The sequence below is a fragment of the Ambystoma mexicanum genome, chromosome 13 (assembly GCF_040938575.1).
Source record: "Ambystoma mexicanum isolate Mex_15411 chromosome 13, UKY_AmexF1_1, whole genome shotgun sequence".
NCBI classification, from domain to species: Eukaryota; Metazoa; Chordata; class Amphibia; order Caudata; family Ambystomatidae; genus Ambystoma; species Ambystoma mexicanum.
This window is the reverse complement of record NC_090938.1, coordinates 518,836,371-518,860,746: the sequence shown is the minus strand read 5'-3', so window position 1 is coordinate 518,860,746 and position 24,376 is coordinate 518,836,371. Positions and strand designations below refer to the sequence as shown.

General features: G+C 45.8%; 1 protein-coding gene across 3 annotated transcripts in view; it reads left to right on the top strand.

Moving 5' to 3' along the window:
- Positions 1-24,376, top strand: part of BRCA1 (BRCA1 DNA repair associated) — a 560,494-nt gene that overhangs the window by 358,433 nt on the left and 177,685 nt on the right. For all 3 annotated transcript variants that reach the window (XM_069634200.1, XM_069634199.1, XM_069634201.1), the window contains exon 15: positions 7,810-8,147. In XM_069634200.1, coding sequence (XP_069490301.1) covers positions 7,810-8,147 — 338 coding nt within the window. The remainder of the gene's footprint in view (positions 1-7,809; positions 8,148-24,376) is intronic.

Genomic DNA, 24,376 nt, shown 5'->3' with positions numbered 1-24,376 from the left:
GGTTTATTACAGCCAAAACCAACAGACATCTCAAGGTTCCCTGGCTCGCAGGCCAGTTTTGTACCCAAATGACGAGAGTGATGCTACAACCTGGGCCTCTGCCCAGAAAAGCTATCGCACTACTGGATTGGGTACTAGTCCTCCTATACTGGACACTATACATGTTAGTCTATTGGCTCTCGTATGTTAGGTGGCTGGCTTGGTCCATCCCCAAATTACTATCTCTAAACAATGTTGCAGGTTGAGGGTCTTACCATTGGTTCTCGCCCGTTGCTACCCACCCCTAGGAATCTGTGATTGGCTAGAGCTGATTTCCCCAGGCATGGGATCCGCAATAGTTCTCGGCTCTTAGTGTACCTTCTCAAGGTAATAAGAATGACTGTCTGCATTGTAACTTGTGTTCACCAATTTAGACTGAGAGTGCTCGTTCATCTCGTGTAACACTTGTCTCGCGTTGTAACATCTTTGCTGCAAGCTCCTGTCTGTCGGCGCGAGACCGACTCTTTCCCAGCACTAGTTTCTATTCATTGTCTGTGTCGGCTGATTCATGTGTTCAGAGACCATGATTTGGAGCTTCTGCAGCTCAGAATTATGAGGAATTAGCATTTATTGCAGCTGGTGTTAATGTCGTTCAGGGAATGGAATGTCGTTCGTATCTGGTGGCCTTGGTAGCGGATCCTGTCTCACAAGGTTGCTCTCTGGTCAGCCTGAATTCACCTCAGCTCTTGCTGGGAGGCTTGTGGCCTGCTGTAATTTTCCTAAGCCACATGGCTTCTACATGTTCGTGCTATTCTATGCTCTCCATATGTTAGTTACACGTGGCTCTGTCCGGTCCCATAGTTGCTCCTGCAGTTCCATAAGGTTATTTGCTTAAAAGCATCTGCAAGCTTTATTCAGGATCTCTTGCTTCTTGCGGTTTCTGCAATGCTGCGTTAAGCTAATGACAAAATAATAAAAGCAATGACTATATGTGTCTGTCTTCTAAATATAGACTGTGCGTTTGTGTTCTTCATGTATTCGAGCGTGTTTGTGTCCCAATGTGAGGATGGCACGTGTGCTTCCTGTCTAACGCTGCTAAGTCAGGGTGTCTCTAACAACGTCAGTGACGTGGATTCTTGGCGACTTAATCGACACTGTCAATTGAGGTCTTTTTAGTTGCAGCCTGAGGCTCGTGGCCCCCTCTGGGTAAGGCTTGTTCCGCACCTGGTCTGTAGGGCTGGCTGAGTGGATAGCTGTCGACAATTATTGGAGCACTAGGAATTGGTCCGAAAAAGTATGGGCGTTCATGGCATCTCCTGGCCTCCTTCCGTGTCATGACATCCATAAACCTTTACACACAATTGTCCTCCCAACGGCTACTCAACTTTGTAAGGATAGTCTGAACTACCATCCTAGTCCCGATTCCTGGAAATAGCTCTGCACCCTTGTGGAGACCCTCCTCTAATAGTGGAACTCTATTCTTCATCGCATTAACCCCCTTCCTGAGACACTACAGCCCATGGAAGAGACCAGTTCTTGTACTCTAACGCACAATCGAGCACTGCGCACTAAACTTACTTTTGAGCACAAGGCTCCACACTTCGTAGGGATTGGACTGCCTATTAGTTAGGGTTTGGGTTGCTGAAGAATTGCCTAAAATATATTTGAACTGCTCCGCAACTGCTACCACTTTAACATAGTAGTACAGGCTTGTACCAAAGGTAAAACTTGTATTGCCACCTGTAGTCTTAATTGTGTGTAGTGGTCCCTAAGGGCACTGCACAGGATTCTGCCCAACAGCCATCTTCAGATTTGGTAAGCACGTAAAGTTGCAGTATGACCAAGAAAAGGTACAGAGGGGTCGGAGGGAGGGTTCGCATGTGAATCCATGCCAGACCCATGCTGGAGAACAACAGTTACAGGTAAGTAACAAACCGTCTCCAGCATGTGGTCTGGCATGGATTCACATGCTCATGAATAATGATTACATAGCAGTACAACATTACTTGAATGAAATATCTGAAAGGTCTTTTGAGAAATTCCTTGCTGAGTCGGTGGGACCAAAGTGAAGATCTTCCTGGTGTAGTGGGAGATAGCCACCAGATGTACCTTGGAGGATTGTGCCAGTCCGGCCTTGGCCAAGCATAGCAAGTACGGCAGGATCTGTGGGGCAGTGACCCACGAAGGGGTAATGTTGCGTGACCATCACCACATAGCAAAACGCTTCCACTTGTGACCATAGCACTTCAAGGTAGACGACACCCTGGCTTTGGCGAGGACCTCCCTGCAGTCGGCTTTTGTTACAGGTTGTGGATATTTACTTGTTTAATATTACTTTAGGCCAATAGTTGATGTATATATGTTCCCTAGTATAAGGTTGTGTTAGTATTGTTAATATTGCTGTGGTTTTATCTTGTTAGATTTAAAAGGCTTTTAATAAATGTATATGTATTTTTGATATACACACCTGACTGAGTAATTTGTGGTGTTTACTGTGTGTGCTCATTGTGGACTTTCATTCACCCTCACCCCTCCTGAGAACTACGCTTGACCGCTGCCAATGCTACCTTGGTTGGTCTGGCTTGTCTAGGTGGTTACCCTGGTCCAAGAAACTAGGCTGGCCTTCAGAACATCTGCCCACCGGGTCAGAATTCAGAAATCCATCTTAACAGTAAAAACCAGAGGATAGCAAGAAGACCACCCAGTCTGGGAAGGCCGAGGTCACTTGAAGAGAAAAACTAGTCCCAGCCCTGGCGACGAGATAGCATTGAAGAAAGCAGTTTAACAGGGAAGTCAGCAGTATATAAAAGAGAGATTTAACCAACCCAGGTGCGGAGCCAAGAGAGACTGGGAACTAAAACCCTGGGAGGAAGGGCAAACACACTATATCTGCAGAGTTGAAGACTGACGCTAGTACAACCCAGAAAAACACAACAAGAAAGGCGAGATGAAGCTTGCCAGTGAACAAGATACATGGCAGACAGCCCCAGAGAGAAAAACCTTAAAAAAAAAGCCTGAAAGGTAATCGGTCCAAAGATAATTTAGAAAAGCCTGAGCAAACAGACTGGAAAGAACATATATGTGATGACAAGAGTGCCGAGGACCCTAGTGGAAGGAAAAGTACTCCAAACATAGGGCAACAAAGCACGAGACCCAAGAGTCAACTTTAAGAACTCTCAGTTGATAAGAGATGCTATCAAAGGAGATTACACTAAGAATATCAGCAAAAAGAAACATGTATTTAAAAAGACTATCAAAGAAGAAAAGATCAGGGGAAGAAGGGACATTTTCTTGGCCTATCATTTTAGTACTATTTAGTGGTAGTGCCAGGTGGTTAGTTTGGACGGAGGACATATTTACTTTGTACTTTCTGACATACGACGAGTACCGGAGCGAGTCATTATTCTTAACATTTGTATTAAAGAGAGTATAGAATGTCCTCATTGTGGCCAACTTCTTCCGTCCCAACGCAGCATAAGGAACAGGCTGTTAGGCAGAAACCTGTGCAGTTCCCTTAGGGAACACTGCAAAAGATTTAAGACTACAGGTGTTGGCAGTAAACCCACTTGGTAGCAGCCTGTACCACCCAGGTTTACCTGGTAGCTGTGGCTGAGCAGTCAGACTTCCCTCAAGAGAGTTAGGCAGTATGCAAAGTATACTCAATAGGCACTCAGATACAATAATACAAGCAAACACTGACCAGAGCTTTGGTATCAAAGTATATAATTATTTATTTAAAAACAGTTGAAACACTCCAGCACACTTATTGTAAAATATTCTAAACACAGTTACTATTATGATATATACACCCGTTTTTCCCTATTAGAAAATCACAGTAAAACACCACTTATTTTCATACAGAGGTGAGCGCTTAACTAGATTGCACTCTAATAAGTTTGTGAAAAAGGGAGGGAAAAAGACAGAATAGGAAGAGGCACACCACTCTACGATTCCAGAACACTGTTAGCAAGGCAGAGAGCAAAAAGTCACTGGTGAGTCAAAGTCCAAAGGCTGGGCCCACTCTTAGAGAGAGCAGAGCACAAATGCGCCCAAGATCACACAGTTACACTAGGCTTAGAAAGTCTTGCAGAGGGTTCAGAAAAGCGCTGGGAGAGACTTAGAAAAGTTTAGCCAAGGTGTCCCAGGCTAACCCAGGTTCGAAAGCCGGGGGCTAAATCTACCCCGTACAGTCGGTAGCAAGGGAAGCCAGGTGGGACACGGTACCTTAAGTGGGAAGGATCCTCCAGCGGTGGCAGTTGTTCCTGGTAGTGGGTGCAAGTTGCGTCGTCGTCCAGGGGAAGAGAAGATCTCGACTTGGAGGAAAGATGAAGGTCGTTGCACTACCAGGGCAGAAACCAGCCGCAGAGTTTTCCGGTTAAAGGTGGTACCTTTGTCTCGCGGTCGTGGTAAAACGTGGTATTCCGGTTGCCGGGGTGCTTGGCACGGGCAAGGCGGCCACGAGATACGTCGGGAAAGCGAAAAGACGGTGAAACTGGTTATCCCCACCAGTCAAAGGAAGAAGACTCTCCGGCGGTAGATCTCCTCTGTCGTTGGGAAAAGTGGTGAGGCAGTCCAGCAGGGCTCCACCGGTGGTGGTGTCGTGGCAGGTTGGCTCAGCTTCTCCCTCGTCGGATTCTTAGGTCCTGTGGCGACTTCTGAAGTTCCAGTCCCCAAAGCCCTGCTTTTATGCAGCAAACCCCCATTCACTCAGCCTAGCTGTCACTCAAACATGCTAAGTGGTGAGCCGACCGGCTCACCACTTGGGCCAATCAGGACGGAGTGCGACTTGAGTTGCCTAGGCAACTCAGTCCAGGGTGCCTAAATTCCCCTCCACCCCTCCTAAGTACCCCAGACACAGTGGCACCACTTTGGAGGGCTTCTGTGGAGAAGCCCGCCAAAAAGTGGAACAAAGGGCTCGACTTGGGTTGGAGTCGCAGAAGAGAACACAAACGCCATTTTAGAGTCATGTTTTGGCAGAAAATACCAACCGGAGAATTAATATTAATTAAATAAACCGGCGGCATGTTCGAGGCTACCGTAAATAATTAAATAAAGGTAGTAGCCTAAAACAATGGGAAATCCCATAGGAAAATATTCGCGGTTGAATATAAAAAGTAGTATCCCCTGCCACCAGCCAAAACTCGATCAGGGGGGACGGAGACGTGCCCCCTCGACTAACAGACCCCGGGGCAATTGAATTGCCCCAGCCAGTACGTCCACAATATGATGGTTTGTACTGGTTCTGTTCAGAATTTAAGACTAGTAAAGTCAATGGTGACTTTACATGCCCTGGGAGACAGTAGTCCGTCCCAGGGTATGGAGTCTATACTGGGGGGGTCACTATGACACCCCTGTGTCACTGCGCTGAGGGTGCTGTGTAACACGCATCACAAAAACACATGAAGCCCTATGGGGTAAAAGACCCCATGGCCCATTAAACACATCTAGATTCAAAGAAACACACTCAAATCATGCCCAAGAGTGAGGGTAAAAGAGTCTCACTCTTGGCAGGAGAAAAAAATAAACCCCGAAAATCCAGCAAAGCTGCTGGGGGACTCACTAGGTTAGGAAATTCAGCCTAAACAGAGAATTCTCCCTAACACAGGCGAAAAGACAGAACCCCAGAATAGCATAACCTTATTCAGCCTCCGGGGAAGACCTTTTGAGAGGAAACAGTCTATCTGCCAACACCATGAGATGCTGACAGCCCTTGGTGGGTGCTCTTTCGGAGAGGCCACAGGGCACCCTTTAGAACCACCAATGATGTTCTAAAAGCTGGGGGATGGAGAAGAACCAGTAGCCTTCTTTGTGAACTTCGAGAGGGTCTCTGAGACAGGTGAATGGCACGGGCTGTTGGTCTGGCTACGTAGTACCACTTCTTACGGTTGAGGCGCCACAAGCTTTCAGGCCCTGAACCCGTGTGATGAAATAAAAAAAGCTATTCTCAAATGGATGAGGCATGATTAAGAACATTACAGGATGTAGCTCAGAGAACTGAGATTACACCCGAAGACAACTATCCTACTAGTTGAGAAATCTGCTAAATCTAAATAGGTGGTGGGGAACCAGAACCTTCGAAGAAATTAGGAACATGGTGATCATAGAACAGAGTCCCTACCATGATACCTTCAGAGGATCATTCACCATCTTCATTAACGCAACCTGGAAGAAGCAGTCCAGATGGCAATGCTGATCAACTGGCCAATCAATGGCAGATCTCCCGACAGACACCAAGGACAGGAATGTTGTTCTACGTCACAGGGAAGTAAGTGATTTGCCCAGACTTGGGCCACACCAGGGAACCTTATAGAGCGAGGTAAAGAGGAGACAGTACCTTGGAGAGATGGCTCGAGACTTTCCAATCCCCGCAACATGCCTGACAAGGGCTTGGCAGCGGATGTTATGCCTGTCTCAGACATGAGCAAGTGACCATTCTGGGTGCATGGCTGGCTACAGGAAACTAGAGACCAGAAAGATGATGGGCCAGAGGGCTTTTTAAAAACTTCCAGGGGTAAGTCCCAGCCCCCAAAGTTATAGAGATTGTCTCAGAGGAGCAGTAGCTCTAGGAAACAAGTGGTGCTCATAAACCGGAAATACGGGGTTAGGGTTTATAAAAACTCAGCAGTTTCAATAGAGTGAAGGGTGTATGGGCGAGGTCCGAGGCAGCAGAGGTTGACCAAGAGACTAACGTGATGGGTGTTGCAAGTGAAGCAGTTGTAGGAGACTCATAAAGTGTTTTGCGAGAGTGCAGTTAAGGTGTTGTGTCTGAGATGGTAGTACCAATTGGGTTGTAGGTGAGTCACTGATTTGAAGGCTGAGAGTAGAAAAGAGCAGGGTGAGAATAGATGCGAGAGGCTGTGTGGCATGAAAGGGAGGCAGGATGTAGAGGCCAAGGTAGAAATAGTGTTTGGAGTGGAAGACTAGAAAGGACTTTTTTGACAGACTGGGGGACTACAAGGAAGAGGGGGTGAGAATACCAGGAACAGTATTGGGAGAGTGGAGAGATCAGTTGCAGGGTGTAGATTGGAGAAGTGATGGAGAACAGTAATACCAGAAGATGGAGTACACACACACCGAACACGAAGGCAGGGTGCGAGTTGAAAGGCGCCACACATACGTAGGTGGGTGAGGGGAGAGGTTTGCACACGGGGAGGGAGAGGCACACATGTATGTTGGGGGCTGAGAGAGATGTGACCGACAAGGGAGGAAAGCGATTGGGAGAATGGAGCTAGAACAACCAGATCACAGATTACCCGGTGATTTCCCATAGGAAGTCCATGAGGCAGGTAGTCAGATTAAGGTAGTCTTTAGACCGCCCTTGTATAAGGGGCAGTTGGATAGTAGGGGTACCTTGGCTATTGGTCGCAGATATTGATTGAGGGGAGGAAACCCTAGTGGAAAAGGGAGCCTGGTCTAGAGAGGTGGAAACGCATCTCACGATGAAGGGGTGCAGGCAACACCTCCAGAATGGGAATCCCAATTACTTTGGATCTATATATTCTTTTTTTATATTGAAAAATGTCATCTTATTCGTTTTTATTGTGAGGTTCATTCTCGTCTTATTCAGTTACATGAAGTTTATGCTTTGCTTTGTTTTCTGGCCAGCTTTTCAGGGGATTTTACTTTGCAATCACCTGCAAACCAGTACAAAACTGGAATAAGATATCTAAAATGAATTTATTGAACGAGTGCATTATTTGATAACACGTTTAACACTAGTCGTATCCTTCATACTGTACGTGGATGCTATTGCAGCAAATGTATGGTTTTCCAAGTTGATTCCTGCTGCTGCACACTTGCGATTATTTAATTCTCTGTATTTTTATTTAGTTGGCTTCTTAGCTGAAAAAGCTGCCGGCACAAGACGAAGCAGTGCAAGAGTTCTTTCCAGGCTGTATGAAAATATTGGGATGACGCCAAGCAAGCCTTCTCCATCTGCACTCTCTTCTGAAAATAATTATAGTAATTCCAAAGATTCCCTGATTAGTCCTTGCATTACGTCTAAAGATCGTCGTAGGCATTCCAAGAGGATTGAACGTGAAACAGGGATATCTACCTTTGTGACGCCTGCTCGTGTTGCTGCTGAGCCTGTGATGGTTAAAACCCCGGTGGTGACGAACAAGAGAAAGATCTCGATGGTGGCATCCGGGCTTAACCAAAGCGAGCTGGTGAGTAGTTCATGAAATCTGCTGGCCTAAGTAGACTTTCGTTAAAGGAAATACTTGTGTGTGTCTGTAACATAGATTCCACATTTGAAGGGGTTTGAGTAACTCCATTACAGACATGTGAGCGTGTTATTCTTGATAGAAAATACAGCAGTAAATAATGCATTAACTGATTTCTAAGGAAGCCCTGTCTTTGTGGTTTCACGCAGATTTGTAACATAAACTCCTTAACATTACAATCTCATGGTCCACTCCAGTGTGCCAATGACATCGTTTGACTGCCTGGCCACCACCTCATTCTTTGATGTAACCAAACTTGAATGGCCTTCCAGAATGAAAAAAAAACAAATCGCTGTTCTTGTTCCCCATATGGGACTGTTTGGGCTTCACACCTATGAGGAAAAAATAATTCCATTTGTAATGGCTCAATATCAATGCAAATGACTGTCAAAGTGATACAATAGAGTCAATGCTCTACAAGACGCATAATATTGAAAGGGTGGGCGAAGACTCCCCTTTGTGTCTATTTTGTAAAATTAGAACACCCTTATACTACATAGTTTGAGGAATCGATATGGTATAGGAAGACATGAAGGGGGAGCATTATGCTTGTTCAAAGGTTACTTTCCGCTGATGTACCTCCTCGATCAGTTTAAAATGCAGCTCTTAAAGCAGTTGCTGCCTGTTTCATGATCGCCTCAAGCCCTTTTCTCATGCAGTAGGCTTTTGATGCCATGGTGCCTCTCCATGACATGAGTGGGTTTTGTAAACCTACCTCTATACATGCATGTTTCATGACCCAACAAACCCACTTCACCAAGATGGGAACTGGCACTGACTGAAAGGGTCTTCAGAGAGTCGAAAGAACCTGCTGTGCATCCCGAACTGTAGGAGGCTGTAATGCTCTCTCAGACCGCAAACCACGCACAATTGAGGACGCATAATGGAAGGCATGATGAACAAATGCATCTCCTAATCCCCCTGAGCGCCGTGAAATTGACTTCCTACAGGAGATAGACTGAGTCATATCTTGAGCTCGAACATCGAACCTTTTTTGCAGGCGATCGGTTTGGACGAAAGTTCCTTCTAATGAGCACACCCGTTCCCCCTCCCAGCAGCCCTAATATGGCCTTAACGCACAAAGAAAATTGTGAACCTGTTATGGGGTCCTGAGGAACTTGACACCCATCAGGGGACTGAATACTAGTGATTCTTCGCCAGCCAGCAACCATCCACTTCTGCATGCCAGGCCAAAATCACCAAATTGTAGACTATCATACAGAAAGCTCTGCCGGGCAGGCTAGGATGTTTGTATTTCCAGGAGCTGAAATGTGATCGCAATGCCTTTTGCTGCAATAGTTACTCCTTAAGGACACCATCCCCTTATTGCCTGGATGTGGACTGTGCCAAAGAGTCCCTGATGAGATTTGACGCCAAAGGCCTAGAATGCCCAAAGTGCCCAGGAACATTCCACCTGACCAGGGTCAACAGCACATTCAGTATCGGGGCTCTTGGGTTGAAAATCTGGTTCAAGTTTTCCAGAACTGGATTCCAGGCTTGCCTTGTCTACCAGGTCATTATCAATGAGAGAGTCTTTTTATTCTCACTTACGCTTGTACCCTCGCTTTCATTATGAAAGGCGTATTTTCTTCCATGGGTTGAATATAGCTGTCCACCTGTCGGGAACGTACCCACCTAAGATCCAGCACTGCTGCATGCACCCTTTGTTTTTCAGAAGTATCTGAAACTATAAATAGTATGGATATAATTGATTGAAGTATAGATTTGTAGCTAGGATATGGAAGTATTCAGATTTTCTCCACTAACTTTTTCCTGCCTCCTGAGAAGTACTTTGTGAACTTTATATACAGCGAAACGCTTTTACGCACGCATCGAACATTAAGCACAGGGCTCCATTCATTTTAGGGCTGGACAAGTTAGGGTTGCCATCTCTGAAGGTTGTGGTTGTTCATGTTTTTCCTTTACAGGTATTGGTGAAGTTACAAACTTTCTCGCACTGACTCCAGTGATAGTATATATGTTATGATTGTATATATGTTACATGGAAGGCACTTGCCTGCTAATCCCACACACCTGGAAATGTAAGAGCACAACTAGATACCGGGGGCCGGTTAGCAGTTAATCTGCTAATCACACCTACCATCATGTTAATATAGCAGAACCACCCACCAGTAATCTAGCACAACCAACAACCCTAGCACTAATAGAACTTAAGAATGTGATTACTGCCATGCAGTTATGCACTACGCTATCAAAGCAGGAAATGGCCTTGGCTATTAATCCTACATACCGTGAAATCTATGTGGAGAATTATAAAGCAGGATCCCAACTTTCTGGAAATTTCCTTGTAGATCCACCCTTCACAGATTCAGTCTTCCAATTTGCCAACAAAGGACACCACCAGCACCTATACAATAACATTACTTTTTGGGGACAGATCTGCCTGTCACCATACACTAGTCTTTGCCAAACAATCTGACCAGTCAAGTAACAAGGAGCTACCACACCCTCGACAGGCACTGGCAGCAGAACAGCAACAAGGTTCCCTAGGACACAGCACTCAAACACGCCACTATGCCAACTCTTGCCTCTGCATCAACTAACAATGGAACGCAGCTATACACCTCGAACTTCGTCCTAGCTGCACACAGCGTTGATCTCAAAAACACACAGCTGCTAGTATGCAGATATCCTAGTCCTTTGCTCTTGCTGCCTACATTCTACTGATCTTGCACAACCACTGCATCACATCTAGCTCTAGCATGCAGATGTACACCACCTGTTGCACTCTGCTGCACACATACCGAGTGCACCCTAGCACATTGTACTACACTGCCCTCTCTACTGACCTGGAGTAAGGTCCCCAAGGGCAATCAACCCACATCGCTTTGGAATCATAACCATGGTAAAAGGCGCTATACAAATGCAAAATAACATGACAGTGTGGTGCTTGTGTGATATTCTGCTAGTGCATTTCATGATTCATTTGTGTTATTGGGCCTATAATAAATTGTATATTTTTTAGTATACAATTGTCTAATTGTAGTTCCTGGTGTGTCACTGTCTGCTCATTGAAGACCCCGGATTACTCTTACCCTCCTGAGATTTAACCTTGACTCCTCGCCAAGGTACTGTGAATTCATCTCGCTATCTTCCCAGAAGTGTTCCCCTGTTCATTAAAAACAGGTGGCCTCCTACACCTGTCCACCAGGCCAGAGTTTAGAAATCCATTTGAACAGTAATCGCATCAGATTCATCCCTCAAGGGGTTGGGGGGGGCACTCTTGGATCTCATTCAACCCACATTCTGTGGACTGATGAGGACAGATCCAGGCACATACCTTTCTTAGAACTCAAAGCCATTTTGGTGGCACAAGTCGATCCTGCCACTGGTTTGGAACAGGGCATTTTTGATCAGGGTGGACGGCATGTCATCAATATCCTATATAGCAAGCAAGGGGACAAAATCTCCTCACATGTGCTTGGAAAATTGGAAATGGGCCTTGCTTCAAGGGATGTCTCTCAGAAATGTTCACATTCTTGGAGACTTCAACACGGTTTTGGACAGGCTCAAAAGGTTGGGTAAGAGCAATTATGAACTGAAGCTTCATTTGAAGGTTCTTCACATTGTGTGCCAAAGCAGGGGCTATCCAGAGCTAGATCTGTTTTGCTTCAGTGTTCAGTGCCCAGTGCCCTTGCTTTTCTTCGGACGGGCAGGGCAAAGGATTGATGGGGGATGCGTTCCAGATTCCTTGGGGTAATCTCTGTGGTTACGCCTTCCCTCCCATCCCTGCTCAGCATTTGGTGAGCTGCAAATTCTGCTTGTTGATAGGCTACAGTAATATGCTGGTGGTCAGATGCTGGCCCTCCAGGGTGTGGTTTGCAGACATGGTCTGCCTAGTGACTCAGGGTCCAGAGGCTTGAGCTGCCCCAACATTTACTGGCTGAGGGGGGTGGGGAGTGAGTGCTCCACCCATCCCCTCGACTCCCTAGCCCGAGTAACTTGTTTCTTAAGAAATTGACACTGGGTCATCTCGGTTTGTCTGAACAAAACTCTATAGTTCAGTATGCCAAAAAAGAGTCTGGACAGAGGAAAGAAATGAGGATTATTTGTCATGCCCTTTGGATCATATCCTTTCCTTTTCAACATGTTTGACTCATTCTGAAATTTAGGTGAACACCTGTTTCTCCTCTCCGGTTGCTATAGGGGCTTATGGAGCATGGATGTGTTAACTTTTGTTTCCTCTTGACCGCTGGAAAAATAACCCCAAAATGTAACCTCCGGTCAGAATGTTGCACCCTGTTTGGGATCTTACACTTGTGCTCATGGCCTCAGTAGACCTCAAATTAGTTACGTGCAAAACTACTCTCTTGGTAGCACCAACCCCAGCAAGATCCAGGTTCCGACTACTTCTGAGCCCAATACAGTTTACCACAAGGATGAATTTTTACTACGCACACACTCGCATGTTTTGCCTACAGTAGTGTAATTGTTCCTTATCCACAAGGAGGTTGTCATGTCAATGTTAATCACCCACCCCTTTGGCATCAGGACAATGCAATGTCCTGTTTGCATGAGGGGTGCTGAAGTTCTATCTCAGTAGAACAATGGACTTCAGAAAATCTGATGTTTTAGGGATCCTCTCCGGGTAACCAAGCATCCAACTTCAGGTGATGGTGGCTTAAATTGTGGGAGCCTCAGAAAGCCTCTACCATTGGGGATCCATGCACAAGTGGTAAGAGCAGAATTGACCATGGTTGCCTTTCCAGCGACCTGTCTGAAGTAGAAATACAGTTCATTTTCCCTGGAAAATATTGTATTCCAATAATTTGAGACTCAACCCTGCCATTTTAGGTGTGGCCGTTGACATAACTTTCACAGTTAGTACTTCACCCAGTGGCTTATGATCAGTTTTGACAGTAAACCTATCACCCCATACCTACTGTTTGAAATGTTCCACACCCCAACAACATGCTACCAGTTCTCTCTCTCACTGAATAACGTGCTTCAGCGTCACTCACTGCTCTTGATGCAAACATAAGTATCTTCTCCCTGTGTCCTTCCATTTGAGACAACCCAGCACCTAAGCCCTTACCACTGGCGTACCTCTAATAATTGACTTCTTCCCAGGCACAAAACGCCCCCCACCCACTCCCCCCCCCCCCCAATAATGGTGCTTTTATAATATAATCCTTTATCTTGTCCACAGTGTTTTCATGCTCCTCTGTCCAAATATATCTTACATCCTTTTTCATAAGCACTCTCAAAGGTTGTGTAGTCTCAGAAAAGTGCTCCACAAATGTGTTATAATACTCAGCTAATCCCAAAAAGGAGCGCAATTCATCCTTACTGTGTGGATAAGGTGCTTTTTCGATAGCCTCCAACGCTTTAAATTTTGTTTAATAACCCCCTCTTTATAATGTGTGTCCCAGACAGTCTACTTAAAGGCTACCAAATTTACATTGTATTATGTTCCACAGTCAACCCCTTCTCATCCAACTTTTCCAAATCTTTGACTAATCTCGCATCATGTTCACTTGTTCCTTGTCGACATACTAACATATCTTGAAAAGCATATATTCCTGGCATACACTGTAACAAATGTGTCATCCTTTTGAAAAAACACGGCAGCCGAAGCTAATCCAAACGGCATCCTAATATACCTGTATATACCAAATGGAGTGATAAACGTGATGCATTTCCTTAAATCTTGGTGCAATTGTATTTGATATGCGGCAGACAAATCAATTGTGTAAAAAGTGTCTGCATCAGCAATTAAGTTTTACATTTCTGATATCACAGGTACAGGGTATTTCTCAATAATGATGGTTTTATTTAACTCCCTCAAATCCATGCATATTTTTACTTTCCCATTGGGTTCCTTTGCTACTGCAATGGGAAAAACCCACTCGGACGCATTCCACTTTCTCAATCACCCCTTCACTTTCCAATCTGTGTAATTCTGTTTTAACCTCTTCTTTCAATGGTATAGTTGTGTTTTTTGCGCTATGCGACATTGTTCAGCTCGTTCTTTCAACTGTATTTTGTGTTTGTATCCTTGGAATTTTCCAATGCTTTCATTAAATAATTTGGGGAACAACTCCTTCTCCTTTCCTCTGACATGCTTAATCTCACCCTTCTCACTGTAGTCCACTACAATCGAGATAGGTTCCCTACTGCCTGGCTTGAGCTAAATCTGGAGTTTATCTTGGTCTTCCCAGCCTAAAACATTTACCCGCTTGGACACCACAAACTTTGACTTCTGCTAACCTACCTTTGAATGTAGTAAGGGCTAATCTATAACCCAATATTTGTATGATCAAACCTTCAAATTCACCTAGATTTCTTATATCCGGCCTCTTCAATACAAGATCATATCCCTTTCTACACAGTTCTTCCCATTTTCCCTTTGTAATTATGATATATGGTGAACCAGAATCTACAGTAAGTTCAGAAACAATACCATCAATTGAAAACCTACTGTTGGGGGCGGGGGGACTTTCTTCTTATTGTCATTTCTCACCATATTAACAACTTCCCCTTCTCGTTCCCCCCCCCCCATCTTCTTCCTCTTGTACACATCTTATCTTTTGACTTTCTCGTTTCTGCATACCATACTGAAATGGTGCTTCGTGCCACAATTGGAACACTTCGTGTTCAATGCGGAACAAAATTGAGAATTGGCTTAGTGTCCCTTCTTCACTTCCCCAGAAAACTGTTCTGCTTTCTTCTCTCCTTTCCGCCGCGACTTTCATAGCTTCCTTGCCTTTCTAGTCTTTACTTCAGATCGTCGTTGTCTCTTTAAATTTCTTCTTAGGTTTTACAGCATTCACCTTAGTTACTTGGGTCGCCAAGCCTTTTCTCGCCCCTTTCTAGCTTTACTGCATGTCAATATGTGCTAGACTTGGCAATCGCCTTAGCTTCATCTAGAGAAGGATCTCCACACATCCATAGCCTCTCTTTAACAATATTGCTGTTTGTGTGGATAATTATCTGGTCTGAAATTAATTCTTCTTGCATTACCCCTCTGCCATAGTTACACAATACCACTAGTTTCGTAAGAGCATTTATATACTCATCCACTGTTTCATTGCTGTCTTGTTTCCTCGTGCAGAAATAGTATCTGTTGACAGCTACGTTGGTCTTTGGCTGGAAGTATTCATCAAGGGCTCTCAATACTTGTTCATACTCATCCAAGCCTTCTCCTTCACTCGCCCTTAGAGGCGGTAATTCTCTATAGATCCTGTGCCCTTCTGGGCCCAGGGAGTTTAAGAGTATTTGTTTCTTCTTGATTGCAGTGGAACTGTCATTATCAATGGCATCCATACAATTTGCTGATACTCTTTCTGGCCATCGCCAGAAATGGTTGTGATAGATTAATGGTTACCCCTTGCATTGTTGCACAATTGCCACTTGCCAGGTTCACCAGGATAGCAGTAATAAAATGATGGCTCAAAAATTGCAAAGAAAATAAATATGCAATGCAAACATAATCCCACACTTCAATGCAACAGAATCCAATACAAGCCCTCAAATGTACAATCTCAAGTTGCAGGTAAGCTCTTCTAAACCTTGTCAGGGCTCTTAATGGTGCAAGCAGGTGCTTACCCTTTTCAGACTCCTTATCAGTCCATGCAATGATTCCCTTGCTGGCAGCGTGCGGATTAATAGTAAATATCACCTCAATTGTATCCAGACATATTCCGCTGCGTAATCTCCTTCCATCAGGAGGCCCCAGGATGCACCTGGAGCAAAGATGGCCGCACCTATTTTCACGTTCCAGGGTCCTTTCCTCCAACGTGCATCGGCTTTAGCTGGGGAATCCGAGTTCTATCCCCAACACGCGCGTGTGCAATTTATAAATTGCTGGCAAGTCAACAAGCTAAATTTATTTCCCAAACTCCTTCCAATGCAACGCACAGCTCTGCGCTTACTGGGGCACTGTCAGGAGGAACCTAAAACACACAAACATACTGATGGCAGCACTGTGGGGCTTGACTTCACAGCCACTGGAATCTCTGCAGACTCAACGCAGTATCCGCATCCCATCCTCATCGCCATCTGAAGAAGTCGCCTCCAACAAGTAGGTTTTGTCCTTTAAAGTATCTTTATTAAGTTAATTCATTGGCTTTATAGTGACTTTTTCGAATTGCATATTTTCGAATGCCATTTTCTCGACACAATTTTGCAGATTTATTTTGTTTTTTTTTTTGAATGTTTATTTTGTTAAAAAAATTGGGAAAATGGGGGGGGTTCCCCCCAAATTCCCTTTTTTAACACTTTTTTTACTTACGAAACCAAAAAAACATAAAATAAAAAAATACATTCTAAAAAAAAAATTCGGCAAAATGTTTTCGACAAAATGGTATTTCCAAAATAAGTTTTCAAAAAAATTACTGGATACCAATTCATAGATGGTAACAGGTCCCACCATACGTGCTCGCCACTCACCAGCCATCTTCCAACTGCCTTCTGCAGAACCTTTACCACCTCACCACTCGTTCTGGGCACTCAACATTCCACCTTCCATCCCATAGTTACAGTAAGGCATCAATATAAAAACTGTAATAACCAATGCAATACAACAGTCACCTGTGACATGATCAACAAAGCGGCTATGTAGGTATCACTCTTAGTATTTTGTAAACATTAGTCTTGCTGCCGTGTCCAGGGCAGATACTGCCTTCAGGCAAGTGGTCTTGAAGAATCTTTTAGCTTCAAATTGTCGGTGAGACACTCCTGTTGGTGTGTTTTATTCACCCATACAATATGGAGGAAATGGGGACAGGAGATGTAAGGACAAGTTACTCTGTGTAGTGAGCGTCTGTATAAGGTTCATTTTAAATGAAGTGCACGTTTACTAAATTAAATGTGCATGGCTTTTCATCCCTATAATGTAGATCTCACAAAGAAGTTAGGCAAAAGTTAAGGTCAAACCGTGTTCCTTTTACTCTGCCTTGTTACACATATCCAAAAACTGATTTTTATGCAATATGTAGCATACATGTTTAAATGTGCGTAGGCCTACATGATTAGGTAAAAGTACAACTTGGCATTGCTTTGTATTTACATGTCATTTGAAAAATAATCAAATGCAGCTGGACCCTAGCCTTTATCCATTAAAGCCTTGTCCTGTGAGGAGCCAGGAATGAGACGCAGACTGAGGACTCATGGTTTTTGGTTATACGGTTTTATTGAAATAGATGGGGATTGGAAAATACCTAACTATCCCTAATCTAGGAGGTATTTCCCTACCTCAAACAAAACTAATGGGCCTGTCCTTTGTCAAGATGTCCAAATCAAAATATGTCCTGTGTCCGGAATCCTATTCTGACCCTCACACTCTAAAACTTATGCTTAGGTGCAAAGGGCATTGCCTCTGATTCTCAAAAGTGCCCAAACGTTCCAATCCAACACAAAAAAGTTCAAATCCAGCAAAAAGGTTTCAAATGGACAATGTTCACAGTTCCAGGGAATGGTTCCCTTCCCCAGATTCCTTGTACTAATATGTAAAATTCAAATAAAGAATAGTCCAGTTCCTTTGACCCCAAGAGGACACTCCCTCCTCTTGGCATGCTCACAGTTAACAGGGAAATGACTACCTTCCCCAGGTTTCTCTTACTTTTAATATTCAGATCCTAAGGGCATCTATCTTCCTAGGGATTCTCTTCACTTTATTACACTTTACATGTGTGTCCCAGACTCTCTGATCACCTGGTATCTTCCGCTACCAGGCTCTTCTAGTCAGTTTACAGTAGTTCACACTCTCAAGGGCATGGGTCCTCATTGAGATTATTTTATACTATACGTGTACACACACTTCAGTTATTCTCCTGCCAGGACTTTGATTCAGTCTTTTAAACCCTTCTATTCATCTGGTGTACTCTCCTGCCGGGACTTTTATGATATGACTTTTCCTTTTTATCCATTAAACATTGGCCCGCTTCTGGCTTATACACTCTTGTTTCGCACAGTTCTTTCAATATTCGCTTCCTCTTTCATCAAAGGGTTCTTTGCCCCTTTTCCTAGAGCAATCCCTTTTACTTCGCTCTTGCCCTTGAGATATGGGTTTAATAACCAGTTCATAGTTTGCTTCACAAATACATTAACTTCATTAGCCTCCCTCTCTGTATCTTTCGCTTTATTCTTATCAAACGTTACACTGTTATGCAACCTGGTAAACCATCTGTCTTCCCTGGGCTTACCAGTTGCTCTCTGTGATCCCTGGCTTCGGTTCCCTTCCTTCTGCATTATTCTTATAGAGCGGCATACAATTGCAGGCAACCTGGTAACCAGTCTCTTTCCTGGCTTTACCGGTTGCTTCTCACGTTCCTTCGCTCTGGGTCTTCTCAACTTGCTGACATGTCATGCGCCCCAGCAGCTGCTGCACTCTGGCTGTTTCTTTCTCCGTGCGCGGTTTCCGCTGCCTTCAGCCGGCAAGCCACCTGTACTTGGGCTTCTCTCTCCCACGTTGGGCTTGTTTACACACCGTCTCCTAAGGAGTGGTTCCCTTCATCTTGATTCTTGGCAGCACAGGTCAGCCCAGTATCTGCAGTTCTGTCCTCCTTCTCTCCGTCAGCTGTAGCAGATGCCGTTTTAAAGTTCCCGGCATGATTGCGTAGTCTCCAAAGAATAGACCATTGGTATTTAGACCGTTTCTTGAATGACGTTGAGGAAGCTGATACTGGTCCTCATTGGGAGCGATCCTTACTATTGTCTCTTCCTCGTCTCAATTCTTGGCATATTGTTCTTTGTGGGCTGTTGGGTAGTAGTAAAAGTAGATATAAGTGGTTGAGGGAGTGTTACAATATGCCATGAGCGTATATGGGATACAGTAAACCTTCCTAAATTTGGAATGGGGGGGTGGGGGGGATTTCCTCCATTCGGTCTGGCGTGGACCTAGTTAAAGCACAGTATATCAGTGATATTAATTAAAGATAACATACACATTTAAGTTGATTTGATGATCTGTAGATCTACAGCTCAGCTACCCGATCAGGCATCACCCTTTAAGCAAAAGCGACCACCGGGAGACCAGGCGGTAGTGTAGTGCATCATAAATACAACCTCCACATGAGATGTAAGCAATACATTTCTTTTGATTATATGCCAGTATTAAAAACACTTTCACGCTGACTGTTGCCATACATTTCCATTCTGACTGCACCGAAATATGCCAATATTGCCACATATAAACTTACTCAGGTTTGCTTTGCGCCCAATACAAGTAATGCTTCTATACGAGAACATTTACATGTGGGCTCTGCCAATATAGGGCAATATCCACCCATAAGGACATACTTTTGGGGGCTTTGCCATTAAAGCCAAATCACAATAATAAAGCATATCCAAAGTGGCTGCACAATGTGGTCAGTCTAGACCTGTAATACCACTTCATGCTTACTTTACTAGAGATACCCAGTAAAATAATCAAGCCACAGAAGGAAATGGCTAGACTGGCTGCACCAAAATGCCAGCCTAGCCATTTAATACCACGTCATGCCTACTTTATTATAGATGCCCAGTAAAAGTAATGTCACAATAATTGACTAGACTGGCTGCAAAAAAAATGCCATTCTAGCCACTACACATCATGCTTACTTGATCATGGATGCCCACTAAAATGGCATGTTTAGCGAAATCACCTCTGTCCCACGAGTACCTCTCCAACCTTCTACACGCCAAAATCAGTGCCTCGGACCAACATTATACACAAGCGCACACACTATTGCACAACGTTCACTCACTCATTTAAACATCCCATACACTTTCATCACCATTGACCGTACACTCGCTCATTCAAACGCACACCCAGCCCCCCATACATCATACTCATTCACACACACTACTTAAAAACACTCCATGCACACATGCATACATACATAATAAGCTCACATGCAACACCCTTCAACCCTGCTAGTTTCCGGAAAGGCTTCCCTCTCCTCTCTGCCAAAGAATAAACAAGTCTGCACACCAGCCTCCTCCCCCGGATGTGAAAAAACACAACGTTGTTATATGTTGGCTCGCATCCATGCGGAGGGGGCTGATGTTTTATTTTTCTAAGGCAGAGACACGATGGAAGCCTTTCTTGAAGCTAGCAGCTTAAGTTTTGCTGCCTTTGTGCAAATGCATTTTTATGCACGTACAGTTAACGCTGCCAATTTCAGGAAAGACTTCCCTCCCAGGGCTTTAAGTGGGCCGGGGCCTGCTCCTAAATTTCGTTTTGCGGCGGGGCCCTGCCGGGGCCCACTAATCTTCCATGGCAGCCCCGGCCACTACATGAAAAGGATTTTTTTCTACAGCCTGAAGCTCTCGCTCGTGTGCGAGAGCTTCAGGCTTCAGAAAAAAATGTCTTAAAGCCATAATGGTGGCGCCGCACCTACGAGGCATCCCTTTAAGCAACTGATGCCCGTGGGCCGGCGCCACCATTATGGAGAAAACGTGAGGCCGCTGGAAGCAGAGGCCTTGCTTTCTAAATACTGAAGCTCCCGCGGATTCGCGGGAGTTTCAATCTTTAGGAAAAAGGCCTCTGCTTCCAGTGGCCGCCTCACCCTTTCAGCCTTAATGGTGACGCTGCCCCTCCCCAGCTGGCGAGGGGCAGCGCCACCAATAAGGCTGAATAGGCGAGGCGCTATCCCCTGCCAGGCAAGCCTATAGAAAATAAATGCAGAGATCAGCACCCTCTTCCCCCATGCGGAGAGGGTGCTGATCTCTACAAAAGGCTGCCTGGCAGGGGTGCCAGTAGCCCATTGAGCCTGAGGCTCCTCGGGGGCGTGGTCTAACGGGTCAGCAGGACCCCCGCCGTTAGGCCACGCCTGCTTGATGAGCTCCGGCTCATTTTGCAGTGCCATTTAAGGCCTGTTCCCTCCCATCTCTGACTAACAAAAAACAAGTGCGGAATCCCTGCACTTCAACTCGCCTTGAGGCAAGAGCGCCCTTTGGCTTAACGCCATTTATAAGCTTTCTATAAGGCGTAGAGTAACTTTCTGAACTGATCAGATGGCTACTGCTAACCTCCCAAGTGACGTTCTGCATTTCTTTCTTCTAGCCCTAATCTGGCTGAATACCCTTAACTTCTGGCATGTTCAGATTTCTTAAGCCTACACAAAGTAACTTCAAGGGAGAGAAGTTAGCGGAAAGGGCATGGGTGGTGGCTGAGGCTGGATATTGGAGTGAGCAAAAGGAAATTACCTCTGTAGTAAGTTCTCTATAAGTTAATGCACCTGCTGTAGAAATCTGTAACCTGAAAGGTACCAGATTTGAAACGATGAGCACAACTCGCCATTTCATCCTTCTGGAAATTGTAACATTTAAATAAGTTGAATGGACAATTCTAAAATTTGATTTTGGTACAGAAGAGTCACACATGTTGCGGATTCCTGGGCCAGGTTTTCATCATCTGGAGGTTGAAACATTCAGCATTATTGAGGTTTATATTACAATCTAGGTAATGCGTAGGACTCGGACCTCCGAAAATCTTATAGAGCTGGGGAATAGTCACTCATGCATTGGCTGTGCATAACGTGTCATCTTGCTAGGTTTTCTTCCATGAGGATCACCGAGAGCATAATATAGTGGAGTGACTGCATAGCTTGTAAGTCACTAACCTCATAAAGGCCAGTAGAGCTGTGGTAGATCCAGTTGCTTGTCGAGCAATCGTGGTGCAGACTGTCATATCGCTGAAGGTGCTTAAATGAATACCAGTGCGTTGGTTAGTATTGCAATGTTTTGAGCTCTGTAGCTGGAGGCAAAACGCAGCATATTTCAGTTCAATGGGGTTTCACGAAATCCAACTGTTTAATTTTTTTTCTGTGCCTTTTTACCACCAAGTGCGTGGGTATTACCCCTGCCTGCCCACCCTCCACCCTTCCTCACCCAATAGTATCTCACCCCAACCTACCATCTACCTTTTTTTGGTAGCAAAAAATTGGTTGTTTTTTTAGGTAAACGGACGAAGCCCATATTTTTTTAAGAATCAACTGAATAGAGGGCGCTAGAGAGCCATCCAAGATGGCTGCCTCCTAGAGAGCTCCGTGTGGCTCTCCATTAATCCTGCGACATCCTCTTCTCTACGGTGTCCGTTTCACCCACAAACACAGCCGGGTGCATTTAGGAAACGCAGACGAACATTTTGATACGAAAATCGTCTCCGGCGGCAGAGCGACAGCCGTGTTCCGGCCTGACCAGCAAGGCCTGCGGTACACGCCAGCGGAACACCAGGGACGGAAGAAGAAATTGGGTGTGGGGGGCAGGAGCTTCCCATTAAAGCGCGGCAAGCGGCATCAGTGCAACACTCGACAACCGGAGCCTGCCGAGACCCGTCGGGGCATCGAACCGGGCCGCTTCAAGTAGCGGGTAGACGTGTGCGCCAGCGACGCCAAGAGACACACAGTCTCCGTCCCTGCTGCGGCCCGGTCGAGGCTCAAGAGGAGGGGCGGCGGGCAACAACATCCTCACCGTGCACCCAGGTAGGAGATCCCCCCCCCCGCCCCAGCGTACGCCGGCGGCCTCCCCGATCCGCTTGATAGCTGGACGGCTGAAGCCCGAAACTGCCGTCGGGATCCATTGTGAATACGGGAGGCACAGCAAGATACGCCTCGCCAGCAACCGTCCCTGGCGCCCAGCCAACTGCCTCCCCTCGATGTGAGGGCCACATCCGACCCACACCTGGCTTCCTAGAGGTGCGAAATTATCGGGGCCCACCCCCCCCCTCGGAAGCGACCGAGGGGTACCACCACCATTCCCCCACAGCCACAACACAAGTCGCAGCGATCAGCCCATTGGGCCAGGGCTAGCACTGTCGATCCCCACAACCGCCAAGATAAAGAGCCCAGATCGAAGATCCTCAATAACCCTTAACTCACAGCATAACGGCAGGCATTGGAGACTCCGACTAACAACCTCACCCCTAGAGGTTGGGCTACGACACCTATCCAGAAAGGACCCACCGAGCGACGACACTACCCCTCGCATCGAGGCCCAGGGAAAGTCCGGCAGCTTACAACCAGAATACCGGTAGCCGGAGGAGCACAGCGAACCCACCTGAGTACCACAGAGGTCGATCCGCCTGTTCCACTCCCGATTGCGCGGAAGCAGGCGGTAGCTCGAAATGGGGAAAGTTGACAAAGCCCAAAAGAAACTGACTTTTGAGACGGGATCCACCAGCAAACCACATCCCGAAGCTAGCAGAGCGGCGTCACCAACACCCACTAGGTCCCTGCCTGAAGAGCCCTTGCCAAGCTTCGATATCAGAGAAATTTTGATGGACCTTAAAGCTGGAATTGGCGACTTGGGCAGCAAACTCGACAACCTGTCGTCCAAAGTCGACCAGCTGCAACATCGCCTCGACAAGCACGCCGATAGGTTAGATACAGTAGAGCAACTGGTATCCGACCTGGATGATGGCGCAGCGAGCCTTACCACTCGAGTCACCACCCTCGAATCCCAGATGAAAGCAGTCTGCGCTAAAAACGAAGACTTAGAGGGACGCTCAAGGAGGAACAACATCAGAATCATCGGCATCAGAGAACAACGACTCCTGACGAAAATGGAAGACCATGTCGAACAGATCTGCATTGACCTCTTCGGGAAAGAGCAGCTCTCCAAAATGTTTGTAGTTGAACGAGCTCACAGAATTCCGAACACCAGACCAGTCCCAGGCGCAAATCCACGGCCAATTATTGCAAAACTATTAAACTATAAAGATAGAGATGCGATACTCAATGCAGCCAGAGAAAAGGGGAACCTTCAATATGACGGAGACTCAATCCAGTTCTTCCCAGATTTCTCCCCTACCGTTCAAACACTGAGGCGCTCCTTCACGACAGTTAAGAGGAGGCTGAAAGACAACCAGATACTCTACTCAATGCTTTATCCAGCAAAACTTCGCATTCAACATGATGGGAAAGCACTCTTCTTCCACACACCTGAGGAAGCCAGCGATTACCTTGATCGGGCTGGCTGTGGCACCGCCCCTAATAACCCCTTGCAGCAGCGTGAAAACAGAAGACGCAGAGATCCGCCATAACGGTCGTCCCAGGCGCTCAAAGGGACAGGTTTCATACCCATGACACCAATGCACAAAACCTAAGACCGCAGAGACTCACTCCTAGTACGTTGGAGAGCCACCCTCCCCTCTCAGGAGGCACAAGCGCCCCAAGCACAGCATCCCTTATAGTTTAGTTATGATGAGGGAACCTCGCGGGTCAGTT